We start from the raw sequence: 13,601 nt of genomic DNA, 5'->3' as shown, positions 1-13,601 counted from the left end.
TTTTGGATAAATTGATTTTGGATTTGTGTTTACATATCTCATCACCATTTAAAAAAAAAAAAAAAAATGCATAAATACAATGAGCAGTCATTAAGCCAGCATACATAGAAACAATACATTTTTGAAGAATAAATGAATTTATACTTTTTTCAAATTTTTGTTTCACAACATATTTACTTTTTATTCCATAATTTCAATGATTTAAATTGTTGCTCTAAATTTAGGAAAACTGTGAAAAAGTAGATTTTTACTATTTTGTTTACACACATGATGGGGAACATGCATACAATGTAATGCATTATGACACATCTATGTCCTTTTATACAATAATGTGTGAGCTATTACAGCATATTTGTAAGATTTTATTTTTCTTACACTCTCTTTTTTGTTTTTCAATTTAGGGAACACCGGAAACACTTTCCACATTGATCCTGTTTTGGGCATCATCTCATTGGCTCGGGCGCTGGACCTGTCCAACATTGGTCACTATGTCTTGTCTGTCAAAGCAACGGATAATGGTTCTCCAGCATTGTCTTCAACAGCTGTCGTCCGAATCGCTGTCACCTTGTCCAATAATGCTGGTCCCAAGTTTCCCCAAAGTGAATATCAGGCGGAAATATCAGAAGGTGTTGCCATTGGAACTTCAGTCATCACAGTGAATGCTCTAAGTCTGTCCACCCTTACCTATGACATTCGCCATGGCAATGGTCATCGGACGTTCCGCATCAACCAGTACAGTGGAGTGATCACTACGCAGAAAACACTAGACTTTGAAACGGTTTCCTCCTATGTGCTAATAGTCACCGCAAGCAACATGGCTGGACAGGCTTCAAATGCTACAATAACAGTTACAGTTCTCGACCAAAATGACAATGCTCCAGTGTTCCAACAGCTGCGGTACCATGGAAGTATCAGTGAAGGTGCCGGGCTTAACAGTGTTGTGCAAAGTGACAATGGACAACCGCTAGTCATACGAGCAAGCGACGCTGACCGCAACCATAATGCCCTGTTGGTGTACCAGATCATGGAAGAATCTGCCAGGCGCTTCTTTGCAGTAGATGCCGGTACTGGGTCTATAAGGACAATTGCTCAGCTTGACCATGAATCCACACCTACATTCCGCTTCCATGTTAACGTCAGAGACAGTGGACATCCACAGCTCTCAGCTGAGCGTCCTGCAGAAGTTACCATTGAGGTGCAAGATGTCAATGACTGCCCGCCTAAGTTTTCTCAGGATTCCTATGAAGCTGTCCTTTTGCTCCCAACTTATGAAGGTGTGGAAGCCCTACGAATTTTTGCTACTGATCCCGATGGTAATGGCCAATCAGAGCTCACTTACTCGTTGACAGATGGCAGTATAGAACATTTCAGCATTGAGCCAAGCACTGGACTGTTGACTGTAAGAAACAGTACTTTTAGCAAAGAACGATTCCGCTTCACCGTCCGTGTTTCAGACGGACGCTTCTCCAGTACCGCTCTGGTTACTGTCCTGGTGCATGAGGCTCTGGACAGTGGCCTGGCTTTTACTCACAATACCTACAATGCCAACATTGAGGAGAACAATGGTAACATAACAACAGTTGCTGTCGTTACAGCACTAGGGAACAAATTGAATGAACCCCTGCGTTATACTTTGTTAAATGCAGGTGGGAAATTTCGCATTAGGCCAACATCCGGTGCCATTGAAACTGTCGGAGTTCCATTGGACAGGGAGGATAAGGAGGAATACGGACTTCTGGTACAAGCAGGCCGTGAGGAAGATCGGCTCCGTGTTGCAAGAGCATTGGTCCGAGTTCAGGTCACCGATGTCAATGACAATTCTCCAGTTTTTGTTGGATTGCCATACTATGCTGCTGTGCAAGTGGAAGCGGAGCCTGGGACAGCGATATTTCGAGTGACAGCAGTAGACCGGGACAAAGGACAAAATGGAGAGGTAAACTACTTTCTCCAGGATGAACTGGGACATTTTGAAATGGACCGTTTGAGCGGTGAGCTTCGCTTACGGAGAGCTTTCGAGGCTGATCTCTCTAGTGTGGAATATCAGGTTCTGGTGTTCGCCCGTGACATGGGAACACCGCCTCTTTCCTCTTCAGTCACCTTTCCCGTCACGGTGGTAAACAGAGCAATGCCAGTGTTCGACCGACCATTCTACTCAGTGAAAGTGAGCGAAGACATACCAATATGGACTCCAATTCTGGGAATAAACGCCAGCAGCCCAGAAGGCCAGAGTGTCCTTTACACAATCACGCACGGTGACCCTGGAACACTCTTCTCCATTGGATTTGACACAGGTGTCATCAGTGTCATCGCTGCCCTCGACTATGAGACTAACCCTTCCCACAGACTCATCATCAGAGCAACGGACTGCCTCACAGGCGCTCGTGCAGAAGTGGATGTTGAATTTACTCTTTTGGATGTCAACGACAACCCTCCAGTCTTTGAGCGGCCCTCATACAAAGCTGTAATTTCTGAATCTGCCATGATTGGCACTGCAGCTTTGCAAGTTCTAGCAACGGACAGCGACTCTGATAAAAACGCAGCTGTCCGGTACCAAATCATTCCAGACCGCACCAACAGCACCGACCACTTTCACATCGACAGCAGCAGTGGTCTAATCCTGACAGCTCGCTCCTTGGACCATGAGACCATCCAGTGCTATGTGTTTCTTGTCAAGGCAGCAGATAATGGCTTTCCCCCACTGAGCAGTGAAGTGTGGGTCACAGTCGATGTCACAGACACAAATGACAATGCTCCAGTATTTAACCAACTGCTCTATGAAGCCTCTATTAATGAGTTGGCACCAAAAGGCCACTTTGTTACATGCATCCAGGCCTCTGATGCAGACCGTTCAGACGCAGAACGCTTGAAGTATGGCCTGGTGTCTGGAAATGAAAGGATGCTGTTTGAGCTTGATGCTGCCTCTGGTGTCCTCACCCTGAGTGGCCAGCGACGCATGCAGCGCATGCCTTCCACCATCAGCCTAAATGTAAGCGTTTCCGATGGAGTGTTTACCAGTACTGCACAAGTGCACATTCGAGTAGAGCGAGCTAATCTACATGCCCCCCAGTTCACCCAGGGGATGTACGAGGCCGACGTACGGGAGAACGCACCAGTGGGATCAAAGGTCATTGCAATCAGGGCACAAGATGCCGATCCTGGACTGTTTGGGGATTTGAGGTATGTGCTGCTCTCAGATTCCTCTCGGGACTTGTTCAGTATTGATAGCAGTGGACAAATTACGACTCTTGAACGTCTAGACCGAGAGGAACGAAGTGAGATTGTGCTGTCCATTGCGGCTGTGGATGCAGGTGGCCGATCTGGATATTGCAGTGTCCGGGTTACCATACTAGACGAGAACGACAACGCTCCACAGTTTGGCGCCTCGGAGTACCATGCAAGTGTGCGGTCCGAGGTTGAACCTGGTACCCTTGTGACGCAAGTACAAGCTTGGGATCTAGATCAAGGTGCCAATGGACAGGTGAGCTACAGCCTGTACAGCGAAGCCAGCCTGCAAGTTACTGAACTTCTGGATATCGACCCGGACAGTGGCTGGGTTGTCACCAAAGGCAACTTTGCCCCATTGCGTGGATCTGTACTGTCCTTTTTCGTTAAAGCCTCTGATGGCGGGGTACCTGTTAGACATTCCCTTGTGTCAGTCTACATACATGTTTTGTCTGCCAATGCCCACATACCTTCCTTCAGCCAGCCACAGTTCTCCTTTACTGTGCCAGAGGACATGGCCATTGGTTCCTTGTTGGGAGCAGTGCATCTACACAGCTCAACTAGCCACTCGTCCTTACCAGTAAGCTTCTCAGCAGTGATCGGACAGACTCCAGAGAGTAACAGTGATGGAGTGTTTGTGGTTGACAAAGAAACCGGCATGATCAAACTAGACAAAGCACTGGACCGAGAGCGGACACCGGCTTATCATTTCAAAGTGATGGCAGTGTTGCAGCTGGGACGTTTGGATGCAGTTTCAGCTGTGGATGTGGAGGTCAAAGTACAAGATGTTAATGACAATAAACCAGCGTTTGAGTCAGATAACTACGAAGCATCAGTCACCGAGGGTCTTTCTCCTGGAACTAGGATTCTGCAAGTGAGAGCTTTGGATCCTGATTGGGCAGCTAATGGTCAAGTGACTTACAGTCTTGCTCCACCTGGGTTGCTTGGTGGCTCTGGAGGTGAGGACATTGAAGAGCATGGAGCCTACTTTACGATTGACAGCAGCTCTGGTTGGATATCAACACTGAAAGGGCTGGACCATGAACAGAGCCCCGCCCATAGTCTTACAGTCTGGGCATTTGATCTTGGAGATCCTGCTAGCCAGTCATCCTCAACAACTATAACTATAGCAGTGAGGGACTCCAACGACAACATACCGCAGTTTCTTCAGCCCCGTTACTACGGAAGTGTTCGTGAGAGTGATGCACCTGGTGAAGTGGTGGCAGTATTGAACACACGGGACAACGACAGCTCACCTGGAAACCGACAAGTCACCTATCATATTACAGGTAAGAACTTTTGAAACAATCGATGTACATTGCATGACCTTCCACACTGCAAAAAATCATGTCTTTTTTGTCTAATTTTCCATTTAAAATATTGAAAAACCTTTTAAATAATTTACATTTCTTGAGAAGCAACACTACATGAGATAGTACAGATAAAAATTAAAATCCTGAAAGTCAATGGGGATCAAAGTTGTTTTGGACACTCTTGACTTTCATTGCACAGACAAAACAACTGAAACATTCTTCAAAATGTCTTTCTTTCTGCTGTGAAACAAAGTCATATGGGTTTTGAATGAGTCAGTAAATAATCACAGAATTTATATTTTTTTATTCAGAGTACATTTTGTATGTTATATATACATAATTTTGTTCGACTGTCGTGCTGCACAAGCATTTTTTTCACTTGTTTTAATATAAATATAAAAAAAGTCCAAATCAAGTAAAAAAGATCTGCCAGTGCAGTTGGACAAAATGCACATAAAATATACATTCCCTGAAAACAAGTTATAAAAAAGCTCAAAATTGACAGGTTTGGTTATTTCAGCTTCAACATTTTACATGTGCAAGTGACAACCATGCAGTCTCCTTAGACCAGGGCTGTCCAAACTCGGTCCTGGAGGGCCGGTGTCCTGCAGAGTTTAGCTCCAACCCCAATTAAACACACCTGAAGCAGCTAATCAAGCTCTTACTAGGCATACTAGAAACTTCCATGCAGATGTGTTGAGGCAAGTTAGAGCTAAACTCTGCAGGACACCGGCCCTCCAGGACCGAGTTTGGACAGCCCTGCCTTAAACAAACATTTTAGTAGAATGAATGCAAGAATACATTCTCTGTTTCAGCTTGACAATGTCCCGTACACAAAATGACATCCATAAAGAAAGACAGGGAGAAGACAAACTGCTTTTTCATGCCCATTGTTTTGAAAATGTTCAACAAGCACATATAGTTTAAGTGTCCTCATACTGTTGACAATGTATCGTATTTCTGTGTATGTGTGTGAGCTCTCAATCTAAAGACAGCCTGATTTTCTGAAGCCCTGTTCTGCATGTAAGCACAACGTAGAACAACGCTATTATGGAATGTCAGAAGTCCACAGTAATTACACCTCATTCATCCTCTCCTGATAATGGATTATTCGCTCTAGGGCTACTTGCTGGATTTTGCGGGAGGATGTAGACTGACTTCTTGCTGGAGAGAAAAACCACACTCGTTTTATAAGGATTTTATTAAAGCTGTGATGCAACTGCATGCAAATTACACCAGTGGGATTTGAGATGGGAAAGAGCATCACTTCACGAACGAAACATAATACAGTGACATTTCCGAAAGCAGTAGTTTAGGTGGATAGAGTCTTTGAAAAGGGCAAATATAAACCACCTCCTTATCAGCATCTAGCTCAGCCTGCTTTAAATATACCTTTATATTCAGCCAGTGTTGAACACCTTGCTTGGTGACAAGGAACAGATTGCACACACAAACACACATACACACCTTGCACATGCTCCTAAGCAGCACACACTTGTAAATTAGGCGCTCAGAAACACATAACATTGAATTAGGGAGCTGCCTTGTTCTATAATTCATGCTTTTTCACACACACACAGAAACACACTTCCCGGCCTGAACAGAATTTCGATTAAGCTCAACCTTTATGCTGTGATCATGATTTAGACTGTGCTGCCACCAGCAGGAGCTGTATTTTTAACAAGATTTACCACGTACGACACACAAGCACACAGCCTCTGACTCTTAACTAAATTACAGCCCACAGCATTGAAAATAAAGTAAACATTGTGACGCTGGAACTTGTTTAGTTGCTTATTGTTGGTGTACGTTCTAACGAGGATTGTTTTCTGCGTATTGTCATTATATATTGCCATATGTAAATATTGTTTTACGTTTACGTTTATGCATTTGGCAGACACTTCGGATAAAAATGACATTCAAGGAACACATTTCACTGTTCTAAAATAAAGTATAAATGCATATAAAATATAATAAATAAATAGTTCTTAATATTATCTATCTATATAAATATGTGTGTGTTTTAAATGTGAAATATATAGTTATAAATATGTATAAAAGTTAAGTATAATTTTAAATAAGTGCACTTTTGGTCCACTTTTGTGATGTTTTTTTATATCACTTAAGTCTAAAATATTCAGGCCATTGATTGTAATTGCACTGAAAAGAATGCAGCCTTCAGAAAGAAAGTCAAACAATGTTACAACTTCATAAAAATGAGTGAACTATCCCTTTAATTAAATCATAGCCCACGGCATGTAAACTTTGTGACACAAGCCCTTGTTTAGTTGGCATGTGTTCTACTGAGAATAGTAATTTTCTCTCCCAGTCTCCTTCCCTACAGTCCACACTTTCATAACGTTTAAATCCTCTAGTTCAGGACAAACTCAAAGGTCAGACAGACACTAATACACTTCTCACAGCCCAGCGGCACAAACTGGCTCAGAGAACTGCACACCGTATAATAATACGCGCCGGAGGGAAAGAAAGAGACAAATATACAAACAGATTTGAGTTACCCAAATGTCTTTATTCTCTTTAGGAAGCGAGAGCATTGTGGGTAAATTGACCTCTCAGGGTATTTTACTGCTGTGTTCAACAGAGCAATTAAACAGTAAACAGTTACTCTATGGTAGTTAATTGGATAATTTCAACTTTTATTTAGAGGTTATTTGCTGAAAGTCGTTTAAAAGTTCATAAAGGATATCTTAAACCATGTTAGACCAGCGCACTGTGTATCTCAGCTTAACAATATAGTGCTGAATATCCCCGCCGTAACAGCTACGATTTAACAGCCGTTAAATAGCTCTTCATGTTGCTGCCTTGTAAAGGTGAAAGGTCACAGAAACACTAATCGACCAGAACTGACTGTAAATGGCTGGAAACACATCAGTTGAGTTTAATTGGTTGGCAAGAAGAATGAAATATATGAGATGTTTTATGCATGTGTATAGATAGTTGAATTCCAAACCTATAAGGTCTGTGTGTGACTAGATAAAGTACTGAACCAACTATGACAATTAAAATAAAATTCAAATATATATTTTTTTTCCAGTGCTATGTGACCAACTGTAAGCTGTATATGGCAAAGCTGAATTTTCAGCATGATTCAGTTTCACACGATCCTTCAGAAGTCTTTCTAATATGCTGAATTGCTGCTCAAGAAACATTTATTATTAAGTTGAAAACAGGTGTGCTTCTGAGGTGTGACATTTAAAAAAATAAGTAAATATAGAGTTCAAAAGAACAGAATTTATTTGAAATATAAATATTTTGTAACATTTAATTGTTTAGTGTCACTTGCAGTCAATTTACCACATCCTTGCTGAATGAAAATATTAATTTCTTTCAATAAAAAAAAAATGACAGACCCTAAACGTTTACATTACCATATATTGCATTATGCCACTGAAAAATGTCAAATAGTCTATCATGAGATTTTGAATGGGATAAACAACAACTTTGATTACTGTGCTATGACACCTGTTTAAATAATCAATTTTATTATTATTTATTGGCATCCAGACAAGTAGGGTTGGTTTTTAAGTGCCCAAATACATTGAGGCCACTGTGCATGAGTGTGCATGAAAATGAATTGTAAGTTTTCAAGCTATCGCTTATGAAGCACAGAAAAAGCATGTAGTGTGTGAAAGTCATGCTGAACACTCCCTCAACCCAATGAGCGAGAGCGTGGGACGAGAGAAATGGAGTCGGAAGGCATCCAGGCCTTTGTTGACGCGTCTCTGATAGAAGCTGTTCTGTGTTATCAGCCCCCAGCTGAGTTAAATTACACTCTTTATTAGATGAATAAGGCAGCGTGTGTTTGTACTATGAGTGTACAGTAATTGGATGCTTGTCAAAGCGGCTCCTTTGATTATAGAGTCGTTTTCATTTAACTCAGTCTCTTGTTCTCATTTTTTCCTCTCTTTCCACCTCTGTCTTCTTGAGGTTTAAAAGATGACCTGTCCTAATGAGCCAGGTACGTCTGCCAACCGTGTGATAAATCAGGAAGGCTGTTATGAGGACCTAATTGATGGCAGTGTTGATAATTTAAATGTGAATATAAAGAACTGATTATTATAGTTCAGACTAATGATTATGCCATCATTGAGAGGACTAATGGAGGTTATTAAAACTGCAGATAATCCTGGAAGTGAGCGTGTGTTGTGTTACAATCGGTAGGGGATGTGATTGCTACTTAAATTGTCACAGACTATTGAGAGAGTAACTGTCTGGTATAATCTCTTGTGTGTGTGTGTGTGTGTGTGCAGGTGGTAACAGAGGCGGGGTGTTTTCTCTCGGGTTGGTTCAGGGAGAGTGGAAACTGTATGTTAAACGACCGTTAGACCGCGAGGAACAAGAAAGGTACCTCATCAATGTCACGGCGACAGACGGACTCCACGTTTCCACGGCAACCGTAGAGGTCATGGTCATCGACACCAACGACAACAGTCCTGTTTGTGACCCGGTGAGTTAAAAGTTGGGTAAAAACTGCATTTTTTTTTTTTTGACAGTTTCAAATCTACATGTTAAACATGAATGATTACAAGCAAAGCCAGGAATATTTTTGGAGCCAGTGAGTCCACTTACTGCAGCCAAGAAGTACAATTATCTATGAGCATAAAACATGACCTTGTTCAAATAAGGTCAAGCTGAAAATCAGGCCAGTCTGTTTAGCAGGGGGCATTTGGGTTGAGCCTCAAAACTTAGTGAGCTGTCAATTTAGATTGTTGACCATTAGAAGTGTGCCATTTTGGGTAAATTAAATGTAAAATGTACATACATTAATGAAATGTTTAAAGGTTTTTGAATTATGGCTGCATTTGAACTAAAATGTCCAAAAGTGTTTGCATTGCAACATGTTGATTCCAAAACCAAACATTCAGATATGCCCAAAAACGTTCAAATCAAAGCTTGAAATGCGCCTATTACGGCCAAAGCATTCAATTCAAACTTTCAGACATGCATGCGATGGCCAAAAATGATTACATTGAGAGTTTGACTGTGCCTACGATGGCCAAAAGCATTTGAATGTCCAAAAATGTTCAAATCAGATGTTCAGATGTGCCCACAATGGCCAAAAATGTCTGAATGCACCCATGCTGGCCCAAAATGATTAAATCAGATGTTTATACGTGCCTGTAATGGACAAAAATGATTGAATTGAATGTTGGAATGTTGCTATGATGCACCTGTGATTGCCAGAAATGTTCAAACCAGGTGTTCAATATATGATGCCCAAAAATGATTGAAATTAACATTTGAGTTGTTGTAATGGCCAGAAATGCTTGTATGTACCTATGATGGCCAGAAATGTTTGAATCAGAAGTTTAAATATGTCTATGATGGACAGCAATGATTGTGTTGAAGGTTTGAATGTACTGACAATGACCAAAAATTTTGCATGCACCTGCAATGGCCTAAAAAATATTAAAATCAGATGTTCTTCCATGTCTATAATGGCCCAAAAGTATTAATTTAATGTTTAAAATGTACCTACGATAGCCAAAAATGTCAGATGTTCAGATGAAAGAATTTAATATTTGAATATTGTTAAAATTATCAAACATGTTTGCATGTATAGGTGCATCTCAATAAATTTGAATGTTGTGGAAAAATTAATTTCAGTAATTCAACTCAAACTGTGAAACTCGTGTATTAAATAAATTCAGTGCACACAGACTGAAGTAGTTTAAGTCTTTGGTTCTTTTAATTGTGATCATTTAGGCTCACATTTAACAAAAACCCACCAATTCAATCTCAACAAATTAGAATATTTCATAAGATCAATAAAAAAAAACATTTAGTGAATTGTTGGCCTTCTGGAAAGTATGTTCATTTACTGTATATGCACTCAATACTTGGTAGGGGCTCCTTTTGCTTTAATTACTGCCTCAATTCGGCGTGGCATGGAGGTGATCAGTTTGTGGCACTGCTGAGGTGGTATGGAAGCCCAGATTGCTTTGATAGCGGCCTTCAGGTCATCTGCATTGTTGGGTCTGGTGTTTCTCATCTTCCTCTTGACAATAGCCCACAGATTCTCTATGGGGTTCAGGTCAGGCAAGTTTGCTGGCCAATCAAGCACAGTAACACCATGGTCATTGAACCAGCTTTTGGTACTTTTGGCAGTGTGGGTAGGTGCCAAGAAATATAAAATATATGAAAGTTTCACTTTTTGAAATAACTTACAAGAAAAAAATTAGCTTTTTCACAACATTCTAATTTATTGAGATGCACCTGTACCTTTGATGGCCAGAAACGAGCAAATCAGATTTTCATGCATGCCTATAATGGCCAAAATTATTAATTGGCTCATTTTGAAGGTGCCTGCAATGGCCAAAAAAAAGTTAAAATCAGATGTACATATGACGGCTAAAATTTAATGTTGAAATGGCCAAAAAAAATTACAATTATTATTGGGTCAAATATTTTTGCATGCACATACTGTAGGATGGTGGAAAATGTTCAAATCAGATGTTCAGATGTATATATGATGGCCAGAAATGATTGACTTGAACATTTGAATGCGCCTTCGAAGGAAAAAAAAAACATTTGCATGCACTCGTTTTGCCAAAGTTGATCAGTTCAGATAATTCAGATGTGCCCGTAATGGGCAAAAATGACTGAATTAAATGTTAGAATGTATCTACGATGGCCAGAAATGTTCAAATCAAGTATTCAAATATGCCTTCAAAGGTCAAAAACAGTTTGTTAATTGATTATTAGTCCTGCAGACCTCAGCGTTGAAAAAACAATTTCATTTCGCTCTCCATTTTTGGCACTGAAAACATGAGCAAAGAAGAGCTCTTGACTCTTGACAGCACAAGCCAAACTGAATTTGAAGCCTGAAGCTGATCTGAGCTCTATAATGAGTGTGTTTGTGTCTGCAGGCCATGTACTCAGTGTCCGTGTCTGAAGACGTCGCCATAAATAAGCAAATCCTCCGGGTCAAAGCCACAGACGCTGACGCAGGCGTAAACGCACAGATCCAGTTCTCCCTGTTCGGTTCTGGAGCAGAAGACTTCATCATACACCCACACACAGGTTTGTGAGTCCGGTTTGAAGAAATGTCCTGTTTATAATGCTGCTGTTTGTTTATAAGTCCCTTTTTTTGTTGTTCTGTAGGCGAGTTGAAGACAGCTGCGGCGCTGGACCGTGAAAAGGTCGCGCAGTACTCTCTGGTTGCCCGTGTGACAGACGGCGGCGGTTTGTGGTGTGAGGCTGAGGTTGTAGTGGTTCTTTTGGATGTGAATGACAGTCCGCCGATGTTTAGCATGCCCCATTACACCGCTAGCGCCTACGAGAACACGGCCACTAAAGCTCTGCTGACCCGAATACAAGCCATTGACCCCGATCTGGGTACGAGCATGTCATTTTGATGCGTTTGAGATGTGACCGCATGAAAAATGAACTATTTTAGTTTATTGTAGATGGTAAAAGAAAGTTAACTAGCTTAGAACTGCTTAAAACTGAATGGATTTTGCATGTGTTTTATTTTGCAGGTGTTAATCGCAAAGTGGTCTATTCCCTTGTTGATTCGGTTGATGGGTTCTTCTCCATTGATAAATCATCTGGGATTGTTGTTTTGGAGCGTTTGCTGGACCGCGAGGTTCAGTCCTCATACCATATAACGGTCCGTGCTTCAGATCAAGGCGTTCCCGTTCGCCTCTCTTCCCTTGCGAACATAACGATCACGGTTTTGGACATTAATGACAATCCACCCGTGTTTGAGAGGAGGGACTATCTGGCCACGCTTCCTGAAGATGTGGCAGTGGGTACAGAAGTGGTACAGGTTTACGCTGCGAGTAAAGATATTGGCACCAACGCTGATATTTACTACAACATCCGATCCGGAAACCAACAGGGCCATTTCATCATTAACATCAACACCGGTGAGATGCATTACATAAGATTATTAATTTAAAAAGTTTGAATGTACCTATGACAGCCCAAAATTATTAAATCAGACTTTCATACATGCCTATAATGGGCATATAATTGTCTACCAAGCTCCAAAAAATTTTAGCACTCCTACTATGGCCCAAAAACTGTTCATACATGCCTATAGTGGCCAAATATGATTGAATTGGGTGTTTAAAAGTGCCTACAATGGCCAAACATGTTTGAATGCACCTGCCTAAAACAATGAACTCAGATGCTTAGATACCAAATTAAACATTTGAATGCTTTAATGTTCCAAAAATGTTATATGCACCGATGATGATGGCCAAAACATATCAAATAATGGCAAAAAAATGTTTGGATTGAACATTTGAATGTGCCTTTTAGTATTGGGGAAAGTTACTTTTAAAAGTAATGCATTACAATATTGCATTACTCCATAAAAAGTAACTAATTTTGTTATTTAGTTACTTTAGTTACAATATGTCACTTTTGTGTTACTTTTTGTCACCTGCACTAGGCTGGTTTGTTTATTTGTTTTAATAACAAAATGCCCAATAGTTATATTTTTGCCAACTGTAAAGGCCTTTCACACTAAAAATGAAATCAGGCTGAAGAAAGTACTTCTGCATTTCACTCCCGATTTCTCTCAACACAGGGACAGGAGAGCTGTCAGTGAATAAATGGCAAAACAATGCAACTTGCATTACTTATTTGAAAAAGTAATTCAGATAATTAATTGTAAAAGTAATGTGTTACATAACTCGTGTTCCTTGTAATGCTTTACCCCCAACACTGGTGCCTGTAATGGCCAAACATATTTGAATGCACCTAAGATGGCCAAATATTAGTGTAAAGTATAAAAAATATTGTTATAGAGTTATTTTTATTTTACTTTATATATTTATGTTATGTTTATATTAAAGTATAATACTTATACCACGTACAGGTGCTATCTCTGTATCTCGACCGCTGGACTTTGAGTCCTGCAAGGATTATTTCCTTACAGTGGAAGCAACTGATGGCGGGACTCCGCCCCTTAGTGCTGTTACCATGGTGAACATCAACCTGACAGACGTCAATGACAACGCCCCCATGTTCAGCCGCGACGCCTACAGCGTGTCCATCAGCGAGGACGCCAACATAGGAGACACCGTGGTCAAG

The 13,601-nt window shown here is 40.9% G+C and overlaps 1 protein-coding gene across 1 annotated transcript in view; it reads left to right on the top strand.

Annotated features, from left to right (window-relative positions):
• Positions 1-13,601, top strand: part of LOC306854200 (protocadherin Fat 3-like) — a gene marked incomplete at its 5' end in the record, with an annotated part of 90,891 nt that overhangs the window by 42,781 nt on the left and 34,509 nt on the right. The window contains 6 exons of the mRNA XM_079392025.1: positions 402-4,511; positions 8,807-9,003; positions 11,426-11,579; positions 11,661-11,894; positions 12,038-12,427; positions 13,387-13,601. Of these exons, the coding sequence (XP_079248151.1) occupies positions 402-4,511; positions 8,807-9,003; positions 11,426-11,579; positions 11,661-11,894; positions 12,038-12,427; positions 13,387-13,601 (5,300 nt within the window). The remainder of the gene's footprint in view (positions 1-401; positions 4,512-8,806; positions 9,004-11,425; positions 11,580-11,660; positions 11,895-12,037; positions 12,428-13,386) is intronic.

This window comes from Barbus barbus (genome assembly GCF_936440315.1).
Source record: "Barbus barbus genome assembly, chromosome: 34".
Classification (NCBI taxonomy): domain Eukaryota; kingdom Metazoa; phylum Chordata; class Actinopteri; order Cypriniformes; family Cyprinidae; genus Barbus; species Barbus barbus.
This window is presented reverse-complemented; position numbering and strand designations above follow the sequence as displayed.